At 25.6% G+C, this 26,782-nt stretch overlaps 2 protein-coding genes across 2 annotated transcripts; both read right to left on the bottom strand.

Moving 5' to 3' along the window:
* Positions 1-1,400: 1,400 nt before the first annotated feature.
* Positions 1,401-16,209, bottom strand: LOC111632675 (probable E3 ubiquitin-protein ligase RNF144A). The gene is made up of 8 exons (XM_023377206.1): positions 16,032-16,209; positions 14,602-14,662; positions 12,867-12,970; positions 10,910-10,986; positions 6,008-6,167; positions 4,075-4,164; positions 1,532-1,616; positions 1,401-1,413 (listed from the first exon to the last, which is right to left on the bottom strand). Coding segments are annotated over exons 1-8 (678 nt in total). The 5' UTR covers positions 16,131-16,209; the 3' UTR covers positions 1,401-1,411.
* Positions 16,210-18,287: 2,078 nt separating this feature from the next.
* On the bottom strand, positions 18,288-26,138 carry LOC111630989 (E3 ubiquitin-protein ligase RNF19A-like). The gene is made up of 5 exons (XM_023375209.1): positions 25,580-26,138; positions 23,465-23,566; positions 22,035-22,095; positions 20,300-20,403; positions 18,288-18,419 (listed from the first exon to the last, which is right to left on the bottom strand). Exons 1-5 carry the CDS (start codon positions 26,123-26,125, stop codon positions 18,339-18,341), a joined length of 894 nt encoding a protein of 297 aa, XP_023230977.1. The 5' UTR covers positions 26,126-26,138; the 3' UTR covers positions 18,288-18,338.
* Positions 26,139-26,782: the final 644 nt, after the last annotated feature.

The raw sequence follows: 26,782 nt of genomic DNA on the forward strand, positions 1-26,782 counted from the left end.
CTTTGGATGAAGTTAAAGGAATTTATGTTATTGAAAGTATTTTTTTGTCAAGCTGTTAAATATGTAAGTTTACAATTATAAATTAAATAATTTTACAAAGTTTTAAAGAATCCTGTATAATTTTTCTAGCTCAAAGATGGACTGGCAAAGTTCCATTTTCAAGAAAGGACAATTTTAATTGGTGTTGATCTGTTTCACTCAGAGTAGATGAGACTTCATCAAACAAATATTTAAGATCGAAGTTTAGTGTCAAGTTCTTTCAAAAGACAATAATTTAAAATATGAATATATATTTCAGTTAAATATACATAAGAATTTCCTAATATAATGAAAAAACAGATCAGAAGTTATTTTTCCTCTTTCAGTCTGACAGACAATGTGTTAAATTAAGAAATGGAATGTAGAATTCTTATGAATCGAGTACTGTTTTATAAGCACTTTTTAATAAACAATATTGAATTCTGTTAAATTAGATTTCACATTAAAAACAAAATCATGTTATAAACAATTTTAATTTATATTTTCTAAATTGTAATTTAAAATATATAACAAAATTATTTAAACTTATTTTTTTAAATACAGGTTGACTATCCCCAATCCAAAATATTCTAAAATTGGTAACTTTGTTTTCACAGCAAGGAACCCTTTGGGATAAGGTTACGACTCAGTTTATGCTGTGAAAGATAATGCAAGTGTGCACACAACTATAACATATTGTCATGATTCAGTAAACCATCAAACATTGTAAACACAATGTGTCTGTGACTAATTTTCTGTTTAGTTACTTACGTATCATTAAAAAATGTCAAAAAGATCTGATAGAATTGAGAAGAATTATCACTATCATATTATATATTCGAAAATACAAAGCATTCTCACCCCCAAGCATTTAGATCAGGGATACTCAACCTGTATTAACATAAGTATACTTTTATTTGTAAAATAATAAGGATTACATCCTAACAAAAACTGATTTTATTTTTCATTTCACTTAAAAACATTTTGAATTTTATTGTAATGTTAAAAGATATTTAACAAGGAAATAAAATAGTTTGTAACAAAAAAAATTTTTCTAGTAATAAATTATTTATTCATATTTAATATCGTAATACAAAAGTTAATAAATTTTCATGCTTTATATTTGATAGCTTTCAACATATAAATTAAAATGATTATAAAATTACCTGATTATCAATAGAGATCACACCTTACATAAAAAATAAAAATTAATCTCTACAAATATAAACAGAGATTATTATTTTTAATAAATACTAGTACTATTATGTCCGTATCGAGACATCGTTAAATGAAGTTGCCGATTCCTATTTGGCAAATGTTGGCATTATTGCATATATTCTTAAACGTAAGGGTCGGTTTGGTCTTGAACTATCTACTTTTTCGAGTAATTCGTTCCTATGTTAATGAATATAATTAATATTATCACAAAGCGGTAAATTACATTTTTATTGACAAATATTTAATATAGTTACAGATATTCATCTCATCAAACTTCTATATAAATTACACTTACAACATAAAAGGAATGGAAGTGAAACCAGCAACAATGGAGATAATGTTGCTAACAAAGCACTCAGCCCTATTATTGTAATCACAACCTAAAACAATAATAATAAACATTTAATTTTTAAAAATTAATTAAAGCATACAGTAAATATTTTTTATGATACGAGACTAAGCATACTGAAAATAATCCAAATAATTTTAACAGAGCATTAGAACGGAACCATGTTAATTCAATTTCCTTCAGAATTTCAAACTTCTGAATTTGTTGTACACTTGATTATAATCATATCTTAAAGATATTATATTTTGTGCCATAAATAAAATTTTATGTGTATTGTGGTAATATATTATTATTATGTGAATACTGTAGTAAGTTAATGATTTAATGACTTTTAGAGCCATTTTCAATATGTAATAATTATTTAGTGGAGTCTGTTTTGATGTACAGGGTGAGTGGAAAGTAATTAAACTTTGAGAAATTTTAATTTTTTGTGATAAAAATGCAATTATAATAAAATCTGTGTGTGAATGTACATCAATCAATGGAATTTTATAATTCCCACATCAGTGGTGTAGACAGCGACCAAGAAAGGGTGCATGTGTAGTAGCAAAAGAAATGACCATCCTCTTGTCTGTTCAGGAACAAGTATCAATCCATACTTGTACCTATATGCTATGAGGTGTAGAAATCAGTGATTGCTGTGCAGAGATGGTGGAAAGAAGAAATGTCATGCCACAGTCTGTCCAAAAACAATCAAGAATTGTCAATTGAAGCTAAGGACCAAAGGTCTGGTTGCAGAAGCACAGAGAAGTGGCCATTCACTCACATTGAATCCCTGGTTGTTTGAGGAAGTTGCGTACATTAAATTTTAAAGTACACATCCATATTTCCATTTAGTAAGGTACAAGTCAAATAATTTTCATCATCTTTGCATTATAAATATAGAAATAATAGCAATTTCTCAATGTCTAGCTACTTTCTATCCACCTTGTATTATTCAATCCTAATACAGTCTATTAATATTAAAATAATTTTTTTATCATTAACTTATATGTTATTTAATGAATACTGTATAATGAATGATCTACATAATTGATTATATTAACAATAAATCTACTAAATCAATTTTGAATTAATATCACACAGTTTTATTATAGCCCAAATTATTAGGCTATAATAAGACTAATATAATAAATATATAACTACAGTAGAGCATCGATTATCCAAAGCAATTCAGGATTGGGGTTGTTCAGATAACTGATTATGTATGAAAAAATATATTAATCTATCCCCTGTTGAAATTTTTCTCTGTTGCGTGTCGCTTTGCGTTGGATTTTCGTCAATGTTAAGCCTAACAAAAATTTTTTAAAATAATAATTGTGGCTATTGTATCATTAAAAATTATTTCTTTATTTTGCACAAACAAAATAAATATATTGAAAAATATAAAAACAAAAAAAAATTATATTTTGGAAGTTAATCTAGTATCAAAAACGTTCCAATTCAGCACGAAACACATCCCGACATACAGTCCTCAGAAAAACACCACACAAAACAAGCAAAACTCTTTCTTTTTCTTGGGTTTATCTGGAGATGTCAGTTGCTTGGGCTATATTCTCCGACAAGCTGAAACAAAACACACCACTCACGATGCAAAGTCATAGAATATAGCTCACGATGGGGGAGAAAAAGCCTCATTCAAGTACTGGTGCATCCTTAAGTACCCTCTCGATGTGTATAAATTGGAACGATTTTGATACTAGATTAACTTCAGAAATATAATTGTTTTTGTTTTTATATTTTTCAATATGTTTATTTTGTTTGTGCAGAATAAAGAAATAATTTTTAACAATACAATATGGTTGTGCCAGTGCTGCCAGTAAAACATGCCCACCAACAAAAATAATATTGGAGTAGCCCAAGAAAAGCCAAATATTGCAGTGCCATAGCACTAGTGGAAATTTGAATTTGCCGACTGGAATGCTTTCAGTTAATGGATGTTTCGGTTGATAGGTATTCAGATAATCGATGCTCTACTGTAATGTATATAATTATTATATTAGTCTTATTATAGACCAATAATAAGGCATATTGTTTGGCACAATTATAAAAAAACACTTTCATAAAGACTGTAGAATTCTTAAAATTCAATTTCATTCTTTAAAAATTATAAATCTTTTGATTCTGATGAAACCGTGTTGTTGTTATTAAGCTGATTCTTTGCAGACACACTAAGGTGACATATATCAACACTTGGCAACTTATTGACTATTTATTCAGTTGGTATAATAAATCTAATAAAGAACAATTATAAATCTAATAAAGAACAACTTAAACAGATAGAATGAAGAAATCACATACTATATTTTTTAATGTAAATTAATTATGCATATTGTACAAAAATATATTCTAAATCATTTTTTCTTGTATTATATTTCTTTATAAATTTCTAAGATGTCATGGCAATAAGTAACCATTATATTGTATTAGTTTTACATGTTATAAATATAGACTTAAATTAATTTAAAACATTATGAAATATATCTTACCCGAATTCTGTGCCAAATTAATGATGCTCTAGTATGACCAAGTTTATTCTTGCATGGACCTTTATCAAAGTGTCTCAACAATACATCATCCTGCAAAAAATTTAATAAGAGGAATCATATTTATATTAAGTTTAAAATCCAGAATTGAATTTTTAAAAACTAAAAGAGAAATTAACAATAATAATAAAACTTTCATAGCATCATACAGGCTGGTAAATTTTTAGGACTGTTTGCAAGGGGCTGTTAAAATAGTTATTTCAGCAAATTTAGCAAACTTTTGAGGATATTTGAATAATATAATTATGTAAATATCCCCAAAAGCTATATTACTTAAGGGAGAGCAAATTTACACAAAATCTGTTCTCCTGTAAGTAATATAAAATTTATTCATATTTATAAAAATATTTCGTAGTTAGTTATATATAAATACTATTTAAATTTAGATAATTTTTTTAAAAGCATGACAATCTCTTTATATAAAAAAATATTTTTTTTTTTATATTAATATTCTAAGCAACTAAATAATGCAACTGTAGAATAAAATTCCAAGTAAATTCTATACCTACAGCTCTATATCCATGTAAATAACTGTAGATGAATATTACTAATAAATTTACCAATAAATTTTTAATTTATATATGTTACATTATTAAAACTCACAAAAATAATAAACAGAATAAATTTCCAGAGATATTTTAAATGTTAAATTTTAAATAGAAGTAATACACAATTTATATGAAATTAAGAAAGAAAAAAATGTTATATAATTAAAACATTAATTTGAAAATAAATTCATACATTAATTTTTACATAAAGAAATAACTAACATTAACATAGAATTTTTGGCAGCTTTAAGATTTTTTTTTGTTTTTATGTATTTATATAATACTTCCATAGCATTTCTATCACAGAATTTATGAAGTTTTAACTACTTTAAAAGCAATTATAATATAGCTACATCAATGGTCAGATGGCCAAGTGGTCAAGGTGGTAGCCCACACTATGGGGACCCAGGTTCGAATCCGGATGAATCGATAAATCCCCAAAAAATTCCTGGGGATGATTCATCTGGATTTGAACCTGGGTGATGGGCCCCGCCCCTCATCACTCAGCCACCCCATTGTGGGCCTGGCCTAACCCATAATGGGCTTGCTAAAAAGAGGCTCTCTCAGTGCCCACAGGGCAAAAAGAGTTAAAGAAAAAAAAAATAGTTACATCACTGTTAGCAAAATATGTATACAGTAGAGTGTCGTTTATCTGAAAGTCGGTTATCCAAAAGCATTCCAGTCGGCAAATTTAAATTTTTGCTAGTGCTATGGCACAGCAATCTTTGGCTATATCTTGGGCTACTCCAATATTTTTTTTTTGTTGGTGTATGTGTTTTAGCTGGCAGCACTGGCACTTTTGTGTGATGTTTTTCTGAGAACTGCGTCGTGCTGAATCGAACGTTTTTGATACTAGATCAACTTCTAAAGTATATTTTTTTGGTTTTTATATTTTTCAATGTATTTATTTTGTTTGTACAAAATAAAAAATAATTTTTAACGATACAATAGCCACGATTATTATTTTAAAAAGTTTTCGTTAGGTTTAATATTGACGAAAATTCAACACAAAGTGACATGCAACAGAGAAAAATTTCAACATGGGATAGGTTAATATATTTTTCATACATAATCAGTTATCCGAAAAATAAGCTATCCGAACAACCCCAGTCCCCAATTGATTCGGATAAACGACACTCTACTGTATATAAAATTTGTTTACATATGCTCAAGTGTATTGAATATGAGCAGCAAAACATATGATATTGCAGTGACCACTAACAAAATATTTTGATTCTCTTTCAGAATAAGACAGACAGATGATTTAAAATTATATTAAAAGTTACACTTTATTATAAAGTTATTAATAGACAAATATAAAAACTTACATCAAGCAAAGAGAGACAATGCCAACAGAATATGTGCTTGCAATATCTGCATTTCATCTGAGCACAGCCTTCATTTCTTTCAATTGGAATGTTGCAGCCGGGACAATGTTTTATATTGATTTCATTTTTAATTACAAATGAAGATGCTTTTTTATTGTAACTAAAATATAAAAGATTTTTTACACATTATATGTAATTAAAAACTCAAAATTTTCAATTAGGTAAACTGACAATATTTTTAATTGATCAAAATACTTAATGTTAAAATGTGATAAATTACAAAAAATAATAACCTTGAATTATATATTCAAACGTTCTTTCAAGTTAATATATTATAAAATTCTGTATGTAACTTATAAAATAACAAAATATATTTACAGTAAAACCTGTTAGAAACAGAACCTTAATATAACTGCAACCTGCGTAAATGGGAAGAATTCTTGGAAATACTACAATTTTCAGCATTAAAAAAACCCTGTTTGAAACAGAAACCTGCCAAACCAGAAAAAATAATATTCAATACTGTGTGAGTCCAGTTTACAGAGGTTTTACTGTATACAGTGATTTGTAACATTTCAAAAATAATTTCAAAAACTGAAACAGATTACAGTACAATTTTGTTAATCTGAACTAACTCTTGTATGAGGTCATTTAGATTACTGAGGGATATTATATGTGGGTTGTTCAAAAAGTTCCCAAACTTTTTGAATAGCGCACCTCCAGTTGGTTATTTTTTAATCCGCTTAGAGGCATTGTGTCTACGGAAACCTTCCAAGTAACATGTTTCAACCCATTTGTTGATATCTTGTTTTGGTGATTAGTTACGGCTGTTTATGTGAAGTAGTGTTCATAGGGTTCGGCAAGAAATCAGATCCGCTGAAATAAGCTCTTTGAAAGAACAGCATTGTTCTGTGAAATTCTGTGTGAAACTTGGGAAATCCTTCATGGAAACTTTTGAGTTGATTACCAAGGCTTATGGTGAGGATGCTATAAAATGTACTGTATGTTATGAATGGTTTACCTGGTTCAAAAAGGGATAGCAGTCAGTAGAAGATGATGAGCATTCTAGACGACCATCAATGTCAACTGATGACCCCACATCAAAAAAGTGAACAATCTCATTCATGCAAATCAACATTTGACTGTCAGGGAATTTGCAGAAGAGTGTGGCATCTCAATTGGTTCATGCTATGAAATCCTGCATGAAAAATTGAAGATGCAGCAAGTTGCCGCCAAATTCGTGCCTCGCATGATGACAGCAGACTAGAAACAACATCAGATTCAAGTCTGTCAGGAACTGTTTGATTGAGCTGAAGAGGATGAAACCTTGTCCATGATCATAACAGGTGATGAATCATGGGTTTATGGATATAACATCGAAACAAAAGTGCAATCTTCACAATGGGTTGGTGAAACATCCCCTACCCAAAAAATTTTTGACAAGTTTGCTCAAATGTTAAGGTGATTTTGACTCCTTTTTTCGATACAAAGGGGGTTGTGCATAATGAATACCTACCTACAGGCCAGACAGTCAACATGGAGTACTAATTGGGGGTTGTGAAACACCAAAGAAACAGAATCAAGCGAAAATGGCTCGAATTTTGGAGGAGTGGAGAGTAGTTTTTTCACGGTGACAACGCATCGGCTCGTTTGTCCCTCAGAACTCGTGCATTTTTGGTCAAAAACAAGACTGCTGTGCTTCCCCACCCACCCTACTCACCCAACCTGGCCCCATGTGGCTTTTTCCTGTTCCCCAAACTAAAAAACATGTTCAAAGGAAAAAGATTTGCCACTATTCCAGAGATAGAAAAAAAACAATGGAGGAGCTTATAGATGAGCATTTTGAAAAAAGCATTCCAGGAATGTTTCAAAAAGTGGAAACATCATTGGGATAAGTGTATACATTGGAGAGGAGACTACTTTGAAGGGGACCCTGACAAATAAATTGTAAGTGATGTATTTTTGTTTTGTAATAAATAAAGTTCGGGAACTTTTTGAACAACCCTTGTATTCTTATGTTTCTTTTTATTGAAAGTAAAACTTTCAATAAAAAGCAAAACTCCCAATAATTTCGAATATTTTTTATAGCGATAAGAATAATATTAACTATATGTATTCTTAAATCCTGTGAAATATTGTTAAATAATTTTGCTTTTATTTTTTATAAAGCAGCTGCAGTGTCCGTATGAAATTTAATAAATAGTAACAAGATTTATTAATTGAAAGAGCCGGGAGGGGNAACAACATCAGATTCAAGTCTGTCAGGAACTGTTTGATTGAGCTGAAGAGGATGAAACCTTGTCCATGATCATAACAGGTGATGAATCATGGGTTTATGGATATAACATCGAAACAAAAGTGCAATCTTCACAATGGGTTGGTGAAACATCCCCTACCCAAAAAATTTTTGACAAGTTTGCTCAAATGTTAAGGTGATTTTGACTCCTTTTTTCGATACAAAGGGGGTTGTGCATAATGAATACCTACCTACAGGCCAGACAGTCAACATGGAGTACTAATTGGGGGTTGTGAAACACCAAAGAAACAGAATCAAGCGAAAATGGCTCGAATTTTGGAGGAGTGGCGAGTAGTTTTTTCACGGTGACAACGCATCGGCTCGTTTGTCCCTCAGAACTCGTGCATTTTTGGTCAAAAACAAGACTGCTGTGCTTCCCCACCCACCCTACTCACCCAACCTGGCCCCATGTGGCTTTTTCCTGTTCCCCAAACTAAAAAACATGTTCAAAGGAAAAAGATTTGCCACTATTCCAGAGATAGAAAAAAAACAATGGAGGAGCTTATAGATGAGCATTTTGAAAAAAGCATTCCAGGAATGTTTCAAAAAGTGGAAACATCATTGGGATAAGTGTATACATTGGAGAGGAGACTACTTTGAAGGGGACCCTGACAAATAAATTGTAAGTGATGTATTTTTGTTTTGTAATAAATAAAGTTCGGGAACTTTTTGAACAACCCTTGTATATAAAGAAAAATAAGTTTAAAATAATGACAAATACATATATATTTATGAATTAAAATATATATATATTAAATGTATGTTAAAATGTGTAGTACACATTAATTTTACAATTTGTCATTTTTCTATGAAGATATTGTAACAAGAAGATCTTGGCAAGTAGATATTGTATTGAATGGCTAATGTATTTCAAATGTTTATTTAGGTTTCTTGGAAGAGTTCTTTCTTGGTCTTTATCTTCATCAACATCATCCAGTTATGAAATGGTATTCTGAATAATTTTCAAACAAGTGAAAAGTTTGAATTCTTCTCATCTTTTCTCTTTATCCAATGAATAGTTTTCTTTGTTTTTATCTATTTTTTATTAAAAACTTAAAAATTTTACAAAAAAAAATAAATAAATTTAATATGATTTAATTATGATATTTCCACTATTTTAATATCTTATACTTCATATTATACTGTAAGTTGTGACTTGTTGTAATAAAAATTATATAAAACTTATTTTGAGCAAATAATAATAATAATAATAATAATAATAAAAAATTCAAACAAAATTGGTTCAGATCACATGAAGTTAGAATTAGTACACGGTCAGATTACTGAGTGCAGAGTATTGATATTAAAAAAAGTAAATACTGGTACATATTAACCATATTGATGATATGATATCTATTACAAGAATAAGACACTCAAACACAAAAAAATTAATAAATAATTTAATAAAAACTAACATTTTTGACTACTTTGAGCAGTCATCTTCAGATTAACATGTTCTAAAACCAAACAGTAATTCAAGCAAAATATTTAAAGGAATAACGATAATATGTTGTTCAATTTTAGAATGTATGTTCATCTGAAAATGACTGTTCAAAGTAGTGAAACACATTAACTTTCATTAAATTTATTGTTTTTTGCTGGATTATTTTCATATTTGCATACACATCCAGCTACTTATTCTATATATATCTATTACAAATTTTTATTTAACATTCAAATAAATTTTTCTGCTAAAAAATAAAATCAAAATCTTTACTTCAATAAACATTTCAGTATCACAAAGCAGATTCTTTGTGATATGTATAGAAGGCAATTCATATTCCTATACATAAAGCCAGTTAAACTTTACTTAATATAATTTTTAATATATTATTTACATTAGAAAAATAAAGATGGAAGTGAATTAATAAGTATAGTAATTTTAAAATATAAATAATAATATTTACATTTTTTAATTTCTAAAAATAGTTTAAAAAAAACTGAATATTTAAACATTTCAGGCACTTTAAGCTGAATAAATAAGCCAAACAGTTAGGCACTTTAGTTCAGCTTATTTATTTAAAATAATTACAGTATATTCCGATTATCCTGATAAAATTTATGATTTTGAAATGCTCTGCGATAAAAATTTGAATATACAAACAAATTTAGTTTGAATTCCCAACTTAAAAACATATGACCAAATATCAGTAAATTTTAAAATTATAAAGTATATAATTTATCATAAAATTTTAATCAAGAAATAAATGATATCACTATCTTATATTTTTAATTATAATTTAATTCTAATGTTTATAAAAATTTAATGAATTCTGAATCAGTTTATGTTTATATAATTGATGAAATATTGATTTTTATTACTTGATAATTCAGATATTGTAAATAATGTAAAGTTGTTGATTTAATCCATTAATATTTGCAACACTAGCTAAAGTATTGATAAAATATAATAGTTTAACGATGTATTCAAAAGAAAATTTTACAATAGCTTGTTGAATGTTTTTGAGTTAATTCAGACAACAATACAGTTAATGATTAATGATTAATTAAATTTTTAAATAATTTAAGATAATTACTGTCTTCACACAAACAAAGTTTTTAATAATATAGTTCAATGAAAGATTTAACATAAAATATATATTTACTTAAAGCATTTTTTCTCCTTGCACAATTGAGTGGAATGCCATAATTCTTTACACGATGAACAAAACATGGTGTTACACTAAAGAATAAAACAAACACATTAAATAAAATAGTTTTAAAAAGTAGATAAATATCATATATAACAATTCAATTTTCATGTATTTGATTAATTTATGATGTAGAATTTTAACATAACCCAAAAATTAGTTGAGTAAAATCTATGCACTGAAGTTAATTTTAAAAACCTGACGATTTGATTTTAAATAAAACTGATATCTAACAGAATTTATCAGACTGAGAGAAATGTATTAAAATTTAAATTTATTGAACTTAAATTAAAATGTTTGTTGATTTTTAAAAGAATAATTTAAGATTTTTGATGACACAAAAAAAAATTTACATCATAATTTAATAATGAGTAGAAAACATTCTAAATTTATTTAAAACAGACAAAATTTCAAAATTACTCCATGTAACAATATATAATATTATAATAGAAACGTTGATTATAAATTTGCCTTTCTTAACAGTCCAAGAAATGCATTTTGTTTTCACTTTCTTAGTCTAACTCTGGTTGGGCTGTAATTTGAAAAAATTGTAGATCAATAAATTCCCCATAATCTCAATAATGGAGTTAGATAGATGAAAGACGAGACCAGATATAAAAATATTAGAGGCAAGAATCCCTGATTAACTATATATGAACTTCCTATGCAAAATGGAAGTCACATTATTTCAATTCAAAAATTTTCCCCCAAAAGGTGTTAGATAGATGACTGGCATGACTCTATCGTTGCATACTAAATGCCCTTTTCAGTGCTTATGAAAGCAATACTTGCTCCAGTATGGACTCTTAGGAAAAGGTTATAATTTTGGTTATAATAAATAAGAAAAGAAGCATGGTGGTTTTGGGGAAAGATATACTTTGAAAAAAAGAAGAATGAAACTAAATATCAAATAAAAAAAAATGTACAAAAACAAATAATAAAACAGACATTTAGAAGTTTGTTTCATTATCCCATCTACTCTCAAGCTAAACTACACAATACTAAAATTCAATTCCAATTTTTTCACAATTTAGAATTTTTAACATTCCTTTTAGAGTTTATGCATTTTACATAATTTTTTCTGCTGCTTCAGAGTCTCAAAATTACTAGCAATTAGGTTAATGAATACCACGTGACATTACTTCAAACTTTTATGCAAATTGATCTCTTTCCCATCAATAATGAGCAAAATGATAGAAGAAGAAGTTAACCAAAATGAAGAATTTTGAATGGTAAGTACTTTTATACTTTTTTCTTTGTTTAGCTATTACAGATATGTAATGATGGTGAGCAACCTAAAATTATTGATCAAGCACTTTTAAAATATCTTTTGTGAAAATAAATGGAATTTAAATATCACATTTAATATTAAACGCATTTAATTTATTATATAAAAAAAAAACTGTCCAGCATAACATTTCCTGCTTTTTTCCCTCTACAGTTGCAGCTAATGTGTCAAGATATTTTCTTTGAAGAGAAATAATTTAAATTCTGAACATAAGAGCTTCTGAATCCTTTAAAGTGAACATAAAAATGTTTAAAGTTGACATATAAAATGATAAATTAATGAAAACAGGTAAATAAAATATTATTAATCTCTTTACATAATTTATAAGTTAAATTTAAATAGTCAAAATATAAAGCTAGAATTTATTGCATTATTTATTATTATTTGTAATAATATAGAATTCTGAATTTCTTTTGCTTTTTTTTTCCTACATAAAAAAAATCATTATATTTTACACTTAATATTTGTATTTTTGCTTAATGATATTTCAGATAAATCTAATCAATCATTAATTATATATATCTTATTACAATTAACATTATTAATTATAATAAAATATATATGAAAATTAATAAATATTTATTAAAAATGCATTTTATAAAGTTCAATATAATAAAAACTTACATTTGAGCAAACAATTGGTACAGGTACATCAGACAATTCAACTTGACAAATGTTATTACATTCTGGTTTTGGGCACCAACAACGAGAAGGGTCTTCATCTATTTCTAAATAGTAAATTAACATTTATAAATACATTAATTTTATTATAATTTATGATTTTTATATATATTTTTTAACATTAAAATATGTGGAACAATGAAATGAAACAAGAAGCATACATTAATCAAAATTTAATTTCTTGTTTATGTGTAAAATATTTATAAAAGATGTAAATAAATAATTTTTTTCTTTCTTTTTGAATTAAGAAATTAAATTAATTACAAAAAGTTCTCTTTTCTTGTATTTGTAATGTTGCATATTTTCTATTATTTAATGTCTTTCTAAGAAGTGCTTAAACAAATATAAACATCTCTAAGCCCGATAATTATTAAAGCAAAATGAATGCGGATAATGATTAAAGCCAAATTTAATAAGACTATTAATTAATGTATAACCATACTGGTTATATCTAATGTAATAGTTCTGGGAACAAAAATCAAACAGAGGTCTGGCTATGCAAAATGTTATGCATATCTAATGCAACATGTTCTATACTTTTAGGAAATAGCTTTTATTAATTTAAGGCCCACCAGTGGTCAAAATAGGTAAAACAACTGAACGCTGGTAGTTAGTTGTGGAATCACATCTAAAAAATAAACATTCATGGTATCGCTTCAAAGCACTAAGCTTATCTTTACCCAAGAGAAGCTCCCAAGAAAAAAATCTGAATTTCACTTCTGGTGCTATAATTTTTACTTGCCACAATATTTTTTTACATCTCGGATGTATTACTTTAGATATCAATTGTTTTTTTGACTAATTTCACTAATTAATTTTTTCACTGCCTTCCATTGGTTTCGAGTTATTTATGACTATTATAGAGCTTCGATAACATAATTTAGTCTTAAAACAGTCAATAAAATACAATTAACAAAGTAAAACCAAGATCAGAATCTAACTGTAACAAACTAAAAGAGAAAGAGAAAACTACAAAATGTAATAAATAGGGTGGTTTCAGCTTATTATTCACTGGTTTAAGTTCTTAGGGCACGATCACACTTGTTTCAAGATAACTGATTTTTTTTTAATTTCATATTTTAAAATTCTACCGTATACTTTTGTTTAGTCGACTTTTGGTAGGAAATTAACTATTCCCATTGTAGCCGGAGTGGGAGAAACTATTTTACAAACCAATTTATTATGTCATCCATCAAATCTTTATTTTTTGTGTTTTATTGTATTAATTTCTTTTTCTTAAAAATAATTAAATTTAAATCAATTAATTATTTAACTAATAAAAGTGGAATTCTTTTAGCTATTAAGATGTAGTGTGTTTCTTTATGTATTCAAAAGTTTTTTCAAGGTAAATTTGTTATATCCATTTTTTTTTATTTTCATTAATTTTAGTACAACATTTTATAGAAATTTTACATTAAAAATATTCAGATACTCAGTGTTATATTTCTTATAAAAAGAATCATAGTGTGACATTTAAAAAAGGGTAAGGTCGGAGTTGAACATATTGTTTAGCAACTTCACCACATTGATTATATTCTCATAAGAATTAAAACTGGAGTATTAATTAATTAAATAAACTTTCATTTTAATGTTTATACAAACCACAAATATAATTTTATTAATATTTAATTTATTTTAAAAATGAACAAATTATGCTATACTTATATTTATACTTTACCTGCATTCAATTTAAACTGTTTGTACTTTTGAAAGATTTCACTTCCAATTAATTTTTCAATCTAAAATTTAAGATAAATAATAAAATATTAGTTCAATAGATTATGTTAATTATTACTTTATAAGGATAAGTAATTAACTAATCCAATGTCTTTATATCTTTAAACAAGTCATAACAATTATATTACTTTTTATCATTAATTAACAAATTTTATGCCATAATAAAACATTTATTTTTTATTATATTTTATATTATATATCAATATTACTTAAATCTATGAAAATCTGTAAGATGGCTTTTCATTAGCTACATAAATCATTAATGAATTTAAATTAGTTTAGTCAAAAAAGGCTCGTTTCAAAGAACATTGAAATTAATATGTTTTTGCAAATCTCAAAATTTTACTCGCTATCGGCAATTACAGTACCTTTAAAACTCATCTCTACCCTCAAAATTTGGCCTTTTATAATAATTAATAATATAAAAGTTATTTTTTAATAACATTTCATAATAGATGGAATTGCACCATTTTTTTAACTTTGAGCTAGTGTCATAGTATTTTTTTGCTGGAGAAGTTAAGCAACTTGCTGCCAGTTTGTACTACACATTCATTCCTCATACATTCTTAAGTTTGCTATATCACATTATTCTCCAAAAACAAAACTAATTTGTTTTATTTTCATTACTTCCATCTTTTTACTCCTAACCTAACCTAACCTGCTATTCTTTAAAACTTTCCTGCTAACCATTTCCAGCTTTCATTTACTATACTTTTTATCATTGAACTTTCATTGCCTTATACCAAAATTGCTGTTAGTATAAGATGTAAAGTAAAAAAGTAATGATATAAAGTGATGCTAAAACATTGTTTTTCAAACAGCTTGTCACTATCTGTTTTTATTAGAGATGTATTTGACAACCGTAACTGAAATTACAGTTTAACTTTATGGAAATCTATGCAACAATCAGTCTGCAGCACTGATTTGTAAGTTAAATTGATAAATTTCATGGTATAAATGAATTATAATATAATAAAAATAATATTTTTATTTGAACTATCTGTACCCATTTTTTTAAGAGAATAATAAGATTATTTTTGACACAAATAATCTTCAGTTTATACAAAACATTAAAACTACAATCAAAAAATTAATTTTTTTTAAATTCACATTAAAATTTCTGATTTCAGTAAATCAATTTATTTTGTTTATTTGTTATTATTGTTAAAACAATTGATATAGGAATATAATATGTAATTTCATGAAGAAATTAATCTCAATCTTTGAAGAAATTTATGGCATTAATTTAATGAAAGAAAAAATAAATTTATGAAATAGTTCTCTGAAATTAGAATAAATAACAACAGAAAACCCTATCCGATTGAATGTCGCAATATTAAACTAAAATAATGACGATATTTTAAAACTTACCTCTTGGTCATTAATACTTCCAGTATTATTACAAAATGGATCGGGACAAGAAAATTTAATATTGCCTTCTAGAATGTTTATTGTCAGGTACTGTTGCATACACTAAATGTTAAAAATACCTTTGTTATGATCTTTATAAAATAATCATTATAACTACTGCATAGTTTACAGATTAAAAACTACTAAACAGTAATTAACTGTTTAGTAGTTTTAATTATTAAATTATTAACTTAACACTGATTACAAAATTACTTCATTGAAGGTATAATATTGGAACCGATGGATTTTGCTATAATAATAATAATTTCTATTATTCAAAGATAGTTTAGAAATGTTAAAGATAAACTTACTAATGAAAATTAGCTTAAGTAATTATAATATAAAAATAAAAATCAAACTACTGTAATTATTATCATTTGTTTGATGATAACAAAAGATCAATTGCTGAATATTAAATACTTTAAAGATGTTAAGAAGTTTAATTTTATTTCTTATAGNCAAGAAGATCTTGGCAAGTAGATATTGTATTGAATGGCTAATGTATTTCAAATGTTTATTTAGGTTTCTTGGAAGAGTTCTTTCTTGGTCTTTATCTTCATCAACATCATCCAGTTATGAAATGGTATTCTGAATAATTTTCAAACAAGTGAAAAGTTTGAATTCTTCTCATCTTTTCTCTTTATCCAATGAATAGTTTTCTTTGTTTTTATCTATTTTTTATTAAAAACTTAAAAATTTTACAAAAAAAAATAAATAAATTTAATATGATTTTCTTAATTTAATATGATTTAATTATGATATTTCCACTATTTTAATATCTTATACTTCATATTATACTGTAAGTTGTGACTTGTTGTAATAAAAATTATATAAAACTTATTTTGAGCAAATAATAATAATAATAATAATAATAATAATAATAATAAAAAATTCAAACAAAATTGGTTCAGATCACATGAAGTTAGAATTAGTACACGGTCAGATTACTCAGAGTGCAGAGTATTGATATTAAAAAAAGTAAATACTGGTACATATTAACCATATTGATGATATGATATCTATTACAAGAATAAGACACTCAAACACAAAAAAATTAATAAATAATTTAATAAAAACTAACATTTTTGACTACTTTGAGCAGTCATCTTCAGATTAACATGTTCTAAAACCAAACAGTAATTCAAGCAAAATATTTAAAGGAATAATGATAATATGTTGTTCAATTTTAGAATGTATGTTCATCTGAAAATGACTGTTCAAAGTAGTGAAACACATTAACTTTCATTAAATTTATTGTTTTTTGCTGGATTATTTTCATATTTGCATACACATCCAGCTACTTATTCTATATATATCTATTACAAATTTTTATTTAACATTCAAATAAATTTTTCTGCTAAAAAATAAAATCAAAATCTTTACTTCAATAAACATTTCAGTATCACAAAGCAGATTCTTTGTGATATGTATAGAAGGCAATTCATATTCCTATACATAAAGCCAGTTAAACTTTACTTAATATAATTTTTAATATATTATTTACATTAGAAAAATAAAGATGGAAGTGAATTAATAAGTATAGTAATTTTAAAATATAAATAATAATATTTACATTTTTTAATTTCTAAAAATAGTTTAAAAAAAACTGAATATTTAAACATTTCAGGCACTTTAAGCTGAATAAATAAGCCAAACAGTTAGGCACTTTAGTTCAGGTTATTTATTTAAAATAATTACAGTATATTCCGATTATCCTGATAAAATTTATGATTTTGAAATGCTCTGCGATAAAAATTTGAATATACAAACAAATTTAGTTTGAATTCCCAACTTAAAAACATATGACCAAATATCAGTAAATTTTAAAATTATAAAGTATATAATTTATCATAAAATTTTAATCAAGAAATAAATGATATCACTATCTTATATTTTTAATTATAATTTAATTCTAATGTTTATAAAAATTTAATGAATTCTGAATCAGTTTATGTTTATATAATTGATGAAATATTGATTTTTATTACTTGATAATTCAGATATTGTAAATAATGTAAAGTTGTTGATTTAATCCATTAATATTTGCAACACTAGCTAAAGTATTGATAAAATATAATAGTTTAACGATGTATTCAAAAGAAAATTTTACAATAGCTTGTTGAATGTTTTTGAGTTAATTCAGACAACAATACAGTTAATGATTAATGATTAATTAAATTTTTAAATAATTTAAGATAATTACTGTCTTCACACAAACAAAGTTTTTAATAATATAGTTCAATGAAAGATTTAACATAAAATATATATTTACTTAAAGCATTTTTTCTCCTTGCACAATTGAGTGGAATGCCATAATTCTTTACACGATGAACAAAACATGGTGTTACACTAAAGAATAAAACAAACACATTAAATAAAATAGTTTTAAAAAGTAGATAAATATCATATATAACAATTCAATTTTCATGTATTTGATTAATTTATGATGTAGAATTTTAACATAACCCAAAAATTAGTTGAGTAAAATCTATGCACTGAAGTTAATTTTAAAAACCTGACGATTTGATTTTAAATAAAACTGATATCTAACAGAATTTATCAGACTGAGAGAAATGTATTAAAATTTAAATTTATTGAACTTAAATTAAAATGTTTGTTGATTTTTAAAAGAATAATTTAAGATTTTTGATGACACAAAAAAAAATTTACATCATAATTTAATAATGAGTAGAAAACATTCTAAATTTATTTAAAACAGACAAAATTTCAAAATTACTCCATGTAACAATATATAATATTATAATAGAAACGTTGATTATAAATTTGCCTTTCTTAACAGTCCAAGAAATGCATTTTGTTTTCACTTTCTTAGTCTAACTCTGGTTGGGCTGTAATTTGAAAAAATTGTAGATCAATAAATTCCCCATAATCTCAATAATGGAGTTAGATAGATGAAAGACGAGACCAGATATAAAAATATTAGAGGCAAGAATCCCTGATTAACTATATATGAACTTCCTATGCAAAATGGAAGTCACATTATTTCAATTCAAAAATTTTCCCCCAAAAGGTGTTAGATAGATGACTGGCATGACTCTATCGTTGCATACTAAATGCCCTTTTCAGTGCTTATGAAAGCAATACTTGCTCCAGTATGGACTCTTAGGAAAAGGTTATAATTTTGGTTATAATAAATAAGAAAAGAAGCATGGTGGTTTTGGGGAAAGATATACTTTGAAAAAAAGAAGAATGAAACTAAATATCAAATAAAAAAAAATGTACAAAAACAAATAATAAAACAGACATTTAGAAGTTTGTTTCATTATCCCATCTACTCTCAAGCTAAACTACACAATACTAAAATTCAATTCCAATTTTTTCACAATTTAGAATTTTTAACATTCCTTTTAGAGTTTATGCATTTTACATAATTTTTTCTGCTGCTTCAGAGTCTCAAAATTACTAGCAATTAGGTTAATGAATACCACGTGACATTACTTCAAACTTTTATGCAAATTGATCTCTTTCCCATCAATAATGAGCAAAATGATAGAAGAAGAAGTTAACCAAAATGAAGAATTTTGAATGGTAAGTACTTTTATACTTTTTTCTTTGTTTAGCTATTACAGATATGTAATGATGGTGAGCAACCTAAAATTATTGATCAAGCACTTTTAAAATATCTTTTGTGAAAATAAATGGAATTTAAATATCACATTTAATATTAAACGCATTTAATTTATTATATAAAAAAAAAACTGTCCAGCATAACATTTCCTGCTTTTTTCCCTCTACAGTTGCAGCTAATGTGTCAAGATATTTTCTTTGAAGAGAAATAATTTAAATTCTGAACATAAGAGCTTCTGAATCCTTTAAAGTGAACATAAAAATGTTTAAAGTTGACATATAAAATGATAAATTAATGAAAACAGGTAAATAAAATATTATTAATCTCTTTACATAATTTATAAGTTAAATTTAAATAGTCAAAATATAAAGCTAGAATTTATTGCATTATTTATTATTATTTGTAATAATATAGAATTCTGAATTTCTTTTGCTTTTTTTTTCCTACATAAAAAAAATCATTATATTTTACACTTAATATTTGTATTTTTGCTTAATGATATTTCAGATAAATCTAATCAATCATTAATTATATATATCTTATTACAATTAACATTATTAATTATAATAAAATATATATGAAAATTAATAAATATTTATTAAAAATGCATTTTATAAAGTTCAATATAATAAAAACTTACATTTGAGCAAACAATTGGTACAGGTACATCAGACAATTCAACTTGACAAATGTTATTACATTCTGGTTTTGGGCACCAACAACGAGAAGGGTCTTCATCTATTTCTAAATAGTAAATTAACATTTATAAATACATTAATTTTATTATAATTTATGATTTTTATATATATTTTTTAACATTAAAATATGTGGAACAATGAAATGAAACAAGAAGCATACATTAATCAAAATTTAATTTCTTGTTTATGTGTAAAATATTTATAAAAGATGTAAATAAATAATTTTTTTCTTTCTTTTTGAATTAAGAAATTAAATTAATTACAAAAAGTTCTCTTTTCTTGTATTTGTAATGTTGCATATTTTCTATTATTTAATGTCTTTCTAAGAAGTGCTTAAACAAATATAAACATCTCTAAGCCCGATAATTATTAAAGCAAAATGAATGCGGATAATGATTAAAGCCAAATTTAATAAGACTATTAATTAATGTATAACCATACTGGTTATATCTAATGTAATAGTTCTGGGAACAAAAATCAAACAGAGGTCTGGCTATGCAAAATGTTATGCATATCTAATGCAACATGTTCTATACTTTTAGGAAATAGCTTTTATTAATTTAAGGCCCACCAGTGGTCAAAATAGGTAAAACAACTGAACGCTGGTAGTTAGTTGTGGAATCACATCTAAAAAATAAACATTCATGGTATCGCTTCAAAGCACTAAGCTTATCTTTACCCAAGAGAAGCTCCCAAGAAAAAAATCTGAATTTCACTTCTGGTGCTATAATTTTTACTTGCCACAATATTTTTTTACATCTCGGATGTATTACTTTAGATATCAATTGTTTTTTTGACTAATTTCACTAATTAATTTTTTCACTGCCTTCCATTGGTTTCGAGTTATTTATGACTATTATAGAGCTTCGATAACATAATTTAGTCTTAAAACAGTCAATAAAATACAATTAACAAAGTAAAACCAAGATCAGAATCTAACTGTAACAAACTAAAAGAGAAAGAGAAAACTACAAAATGTAATAAATAGGGTGGTTTCAGCTTATTATTCACTGGTTTAAGTTCTTAGGGCACGATCACACTTGTTTCAAGATAACTGATTTTTTTTTAATTTCATATTTTAAAATTCTACCGTATACTTTTGTTTAGTCGACTTTTGGTAGGAAATTAACTATTCCCATTGTAGCCGGAGTGGGAGAAACTATTTTACAAACCAATTTATTATGTCATCCATCAAATCTTTATTTTTTGTGTTTTATTGTATTAATTTCTTTTTCTTAAAAATAATTAAATTTAAATCAATTAATTATTTAACTAATAAAAGTGGAATTCTTTTAGCTATTAAGATGTAGTGTGTTTCTTTATGTATTCAAAAGTTTTTTCAAGGTAAATTTGTTATATCCATTTTTTTTTATTTTCATTAATTTTAGTACAACATTTTATAGAAATTTTACATTAAAAATATTCAGATACTCAGTGTTATATTTCTTATAAAAAGAATCATAGTGTGACATTTAAAAAAGGGTAAGGTCGGAGTTGAACATATTGTTTAGCAACTTCACCACATTGATTATATTCTCATAAGAATTAAAACTGGAGTATTAATTAATTAAATAAACTTTCATTTTAATGTTTATACAAACCACAAATATAATTTTATTAATATTTAATTTATTTTAAAAATGAACAAATTATGCTATACTTATATTTATACTTTACCTGCATTCAATTTAAACTGTTTGTACTTTTGAAAGATTTCACTTCCAATTAATTTTTCAATCTAAAATTTAAGATAAATAATAAAATATTAGTTCAATAGATTATGTTAATTATTACTTTATAAGGATAAGTAATTAACTAATCCAATGTCTTTATATCTTTAAACAAGTCATAACAATTATATTACTTTTTATCATTAATTAACAAATTTTATGCCATAATAAAACATTTATTTTTTATTATATTTTATATTATATATCAATATTACTTAAATCTATGAAAATCTGTAAGATGGCTTTTCATTAGCTACATAAATCATTAATGAATTTAAATTAGTTTAGTCAAAAAAGGCTCGTTTCAAAGAACATTGAAATTAATATGTTTTTGCAAATCTCAAAATTTTACTCGCTATCGGCAATTACAGTACCTTTAAAACTCATCTCTACCCTCAAAATTTGGCCTTTTATAATAATTAATAATATAAAAGTTATTTTTTAATAACATTTCATAATAGATGGAATTGCACCATTTTTTTAACTTTGAGCTAGTGTCATAGTATTTTTTTGCTGGAGAAGTTAAGCAACTTGCTGCCAGTTTGTACTACACATTCATTCCTCATACATTCTTAAGTTTGCTATATCACATTATTCTCCAAAAACAAAACTAATTTGTTTTATTTTCATTACTTCCATCTTTTTACTCCTAACCTAACCTAACCTGCTATTCTTTAAAACTTTCCTGCTAACCATTTCCAGCTTTCATTTACTATACTTTTTATCATTGAACTTTCATTGCCTTATACCAAAATTGCTGTTAGTATAAGATGTAAAGTAAAAAAGTAATGATATAAAGTGATGCTAAAACATTGTTTTTCAAACAGCTTGTCACTATCTGTTTTTATTAGAGATGTATTTGACAACCGTAACTGAAATTACAGTTTAACTTTATGGAAATCTATGCAACAATCAGTCTGCAGCACTGATTTGTAAGTTAAATTGATAAATTTCATGGTATAAATGAATTATAATATAATAAAAATAATATTTTTATTTGAACTATCTGTACCCATTTTTTTAAGAGAATAATAAGATTATTTTTGACACAAATAATCTTCAGTTTATACAAAACATTAAAACTACAATCAAAAAATTAATTTTTTTTAAATTCACATTAAAATTTCTGATTTCAGTAAATCAATTTATTTTGTTTATTTGTTATTATTGTTAAAACAATTGATATAGGAATATAATATGTAATTTCATGAAGAAATTAATCTCAATCTTTGAAGAAATTTATGGCATTAATTTAATGAAAGAAAAAATAAATTTATGAAATAGTTCTCTGAAATTAGAATAAATAACAACAGAAAACCCTATCCGATTGAATGTCGCAATATTAAACTAAAATAATGACGATATTTTAAAACTTACCTCTTGGTCATTAATACTTCCAGTATTATTACAAAATGGATCGGGACAAGAAAATTTAATATTGCCTTCTAGAATGTTTATTGTCAGGTACTGTTGCATACACTAAATGTTAAAAATACCTTTGTTATGATCTTTATAAAATAATCATTATAACTACTGCATAGTTTACAGATTAAAAACTACTAAACAGTAATTAACTGTTTAGTAGTTTTAATTATTAAATTATTAACTTAACACTGATTACAAAATTACTTCATTGAAGGTATAATATTGGAACCGATGGATTTTGCTATAATAATAATAATTTCTATTATTCAAAGATAGTTTAGAAATGTTAAAGATAAACTTACTAATGAAAATTAGCTTAAGTAATTATAATATAAAAATAAAAATCAAACTACTGTAATTATTATCATTTGTTTGATGATAACAAAAGATCAATTGCTGAATATTAAATACTTTAAAGATGTTAAGAAGTTTAATTTTATTTCTTATAGGATAAAATAAATTTTAAAATAAGAAAATGCTGACCAACTGATTATTATATTATTGCATATTTGCTATTTAATTATTAAACTAATATGTTTTTTAGCAGACATTACTACTATTGCTACATTAAAATTATAATAATATATATTATGAAAATATCAAAAGAAATTTATGATGGAATGTTTGTATTGTGTGTGTGTGTATGTATATATATATACACACACAATACAAACATATACTTTCCATGAATAAGCACTTTTGATTAAAAAAAATAAAGAAAAGAGATGATGTAATATCTTGATACAGTTATTCATGAATATAAAGCATTCTAAATACTAAGATATTAGTGTTATAAAATTTTTAGTTTTATTTCTTTAATTTCTTTTTGGCCACTAGTGGCCAAATGTATAAAAGAACAATGGTAGCTGGTTCCGGTTTGCATCCAACTAACAAGCTGGTTACAGAGTTTCCATAGAAAGTCCACCAAAGAGGCATTCCTCTCTTTTCTTGCATTGCTTTATTTCATTGAACCAAATCAATTTCTTTTCATAATTTATTTTCATTTAGATTAGTGATTTGTCCTTATGTTACAATATAAATCTACGAGTACTAAGTTTTGGCACTACGGAGGACTTATCACACACTGTTGATGTTGTCGGAGTAAATCACACAGAAGTGGATAGATATGGGTTTATTGTGACAACAGTATGCATTTCAGACAGTATGTCTATCCCTCTTCAGCCATATTTGTTACAATTTAATGGGTTTACAGGTGTCTGCGTACAGGTATTTACAGGCACAGACACCTGTAAATGCACCAAATTATAACGAATACATATGAAGAGGACCAGACAACCTGTCTGAAATGCATACCATCATCATAATAAACCCATGTCTACTCACTTGTGTGCAATTACTTTGACAACATCAATGTGTGTGATAAGCCTTCCATAGAGCTAAAACTTAGTGCTCATAGATTTGTATTAATTTCATTTGTTCAAAATGATTTAACAGAGAATGAAAAATGGAAAAGCTAACAACATATATCTTTATTTGAAATAATTTGTTTAATGAATATCTTTATTTAAAATAAATTTTAAAATTATGTGTCTTTTTATATTTAGTTTGGGTGAATAAAATTACTTTTTAGTAGACAATTTTTTTACTTTCCTAAGAAATTAACTATATTACAGGAACCATTCATTTTTACTTTACATTAAAAACCTTTATAAAACAAAAAAAAATAATGGAAATGGAAAAATATAAACTTTATTTTCAAAGATGAACAAAATGAAATGAATTTCCAATGCTTTGAGATCTAATAATTAATATTACTGAAAATCAAAGCTAAATTATATAGTCTTAATTAAAAATAATTATTCAGAATAATAAGTAATTTAAATAATTATAAAACAGTCTTAAAAAAATCTAATATTTAATCTTAAAATTATTGACTTAACTAAAGATGTCATTTAGATTATCTGTATTAGTTGAAGATCTAATTTCCGTCAAACTGATGATTCAACAGATTAGAAATAGGTATACAGAAGTCAACAAATATAATTTATTTTGAACTGTTAAATATTTCTAAGTGAAATAAACAATTTAAAACACAAATATTCTTACCATTATACAAAATTTACATTCGCAATTGGACAATCGATACATCTCTTCTAATGGCAAAATGCTCAAACACATGCGGCAAAAATTATCGTCTTCATTCTGGGATAATCTGGATATATTTGACGGGACCGAATTATTCTCTGAACTAAAATATTTGATATCATCTTTTATTTTATTTGCTAATTCTACACTTATTTCTTTGTTTAATCCACTATTCAGTGATCTACTTGCAGCAACTACTGTAGAATACCAGTTACTTTTGCTCAAATCTCCACTGCTCATATGTTGTTTATGTTTAGATAAATACTTATACAAGTTTTCATTTAAATTCTGATTGGGGTGAGTAGAATAATGTTGAGTGAATTCTCTATTGGAAGACTCCTTTTTAGGTGAATAATGAAGTAAAATTTTCTGAATTTCTAATTCTAAATTTGCATTTGAATAATTTTCTATCTTACTTTTATTTCTTCTCAGCAATCGTGTAAATAACGATGGCTTTTTATTTTTTTCTAAAGTCTTACTTGTCTTGTTAGAATTCTCATTGATCATGATGTTAGGATTATCTGAAAGAAAAAAATTTTATAAATCATCTCAAACATAATTTTATAACAATGAATTTATTATTATGTAAAGTCATTATAACAATCACCAAAAGACAGCATTTAAGTTAAAATTTCTATAAATCAAACAAATAGTTTCAGCCATGTAAATGGCCATTTTCAGATTCCACAAATTGAATTGATATAAAATACAAATTTTAGAACACGTGCACTGCATTTATAAAATGTATAAACAAAATAACATAATATAATAATAAGAAAATATTACAAAATAAAATATTCATTATTTAAAAAAACAACAACCAATGTTAATGAAATATATAGGTAAAAAAAATTAAGTTAATATGAAATATTCTTTCAAGGATTTCTCCCACACCGGGTCATATACAACAAATACGTATAGTCTTCAACCTATATCCAGTGTGAAAATTCCAAACTAATATTGGCAAACGCTTTCAATGCCCCTCCTGGGCTCTTCTTCAGGCCAAATTTAATGTACTGGATTCTTAAATCGAATATTTTTAAATAAGCTTATTTAAAAATATTCGATATTATAGGTTGAAGACTATACGTATTTGAAATATTCCTTAAGGAAAAACTTCAAAGCTGGGTAGAGCATATCAGTCCCCTTCTTATTAATACATCT

This window comes from Centruroides sculpturatus, unplaced genomic scaffold, assembly GCF_000671375.1.
Source record: "Centruroides sculpturatus isolate CEXI.00-Female unplaced genomic scaffold, Cexi_2.0 scaffold91, whole genome shotgun sequence".
Classification (NCBI taxonomy): Eukaryota; Metazoa; Arthropoda; class Arachnida; order Scorpiones; family Buthidae; genus Centruroides; species Centruroides sculpturatus.

Bases quoted from the DNA above. Each gene is read 5' to 3' on its own strand.
- LOC111632675 (XM_023377206.1), bottom strand. From the start codon at position 16,130: ATGCAACAGTACCTGACAATAAACATTCTAGAAGGCAATATTAAATTT. The intron at 14,663-16,031 runs GTAAGTTTTAAA...CTTAAATTTTAG, and splicing joins GAAGTATTAATGACCAAGAG to ATTGAAAAATTAATTGGAAG. The intron at 4,165-6,007 runs GTAAGTTTTTAT...AATTTTTTGCAG, and splicing joins ATTGTCTCTCTTTGCTTGAT to GATGATGTATTGTTGAGACA.
- LOC111630989 (XM_023375209.1), bottom strand. From the start codon at position 26,125: ATGATCAATGAGAATTCTAACAAGACAAGTAAGACTTTAGAAAAAAAT. The intron at 23,567-25,579 runs GTAAGAATATTT...TTTAACATTTAG, and splicing joins AATGTAAATTTTGTATAATG to TGTATGCAACAGTACCTGAC. The intron at 20,404-22,034 runs GTAAAGTATAAA...TTTACTATTTAG, and splicing joins ACAGTTTAAATTGAATGCAG to AAATAGATGAAGACCCTTCT.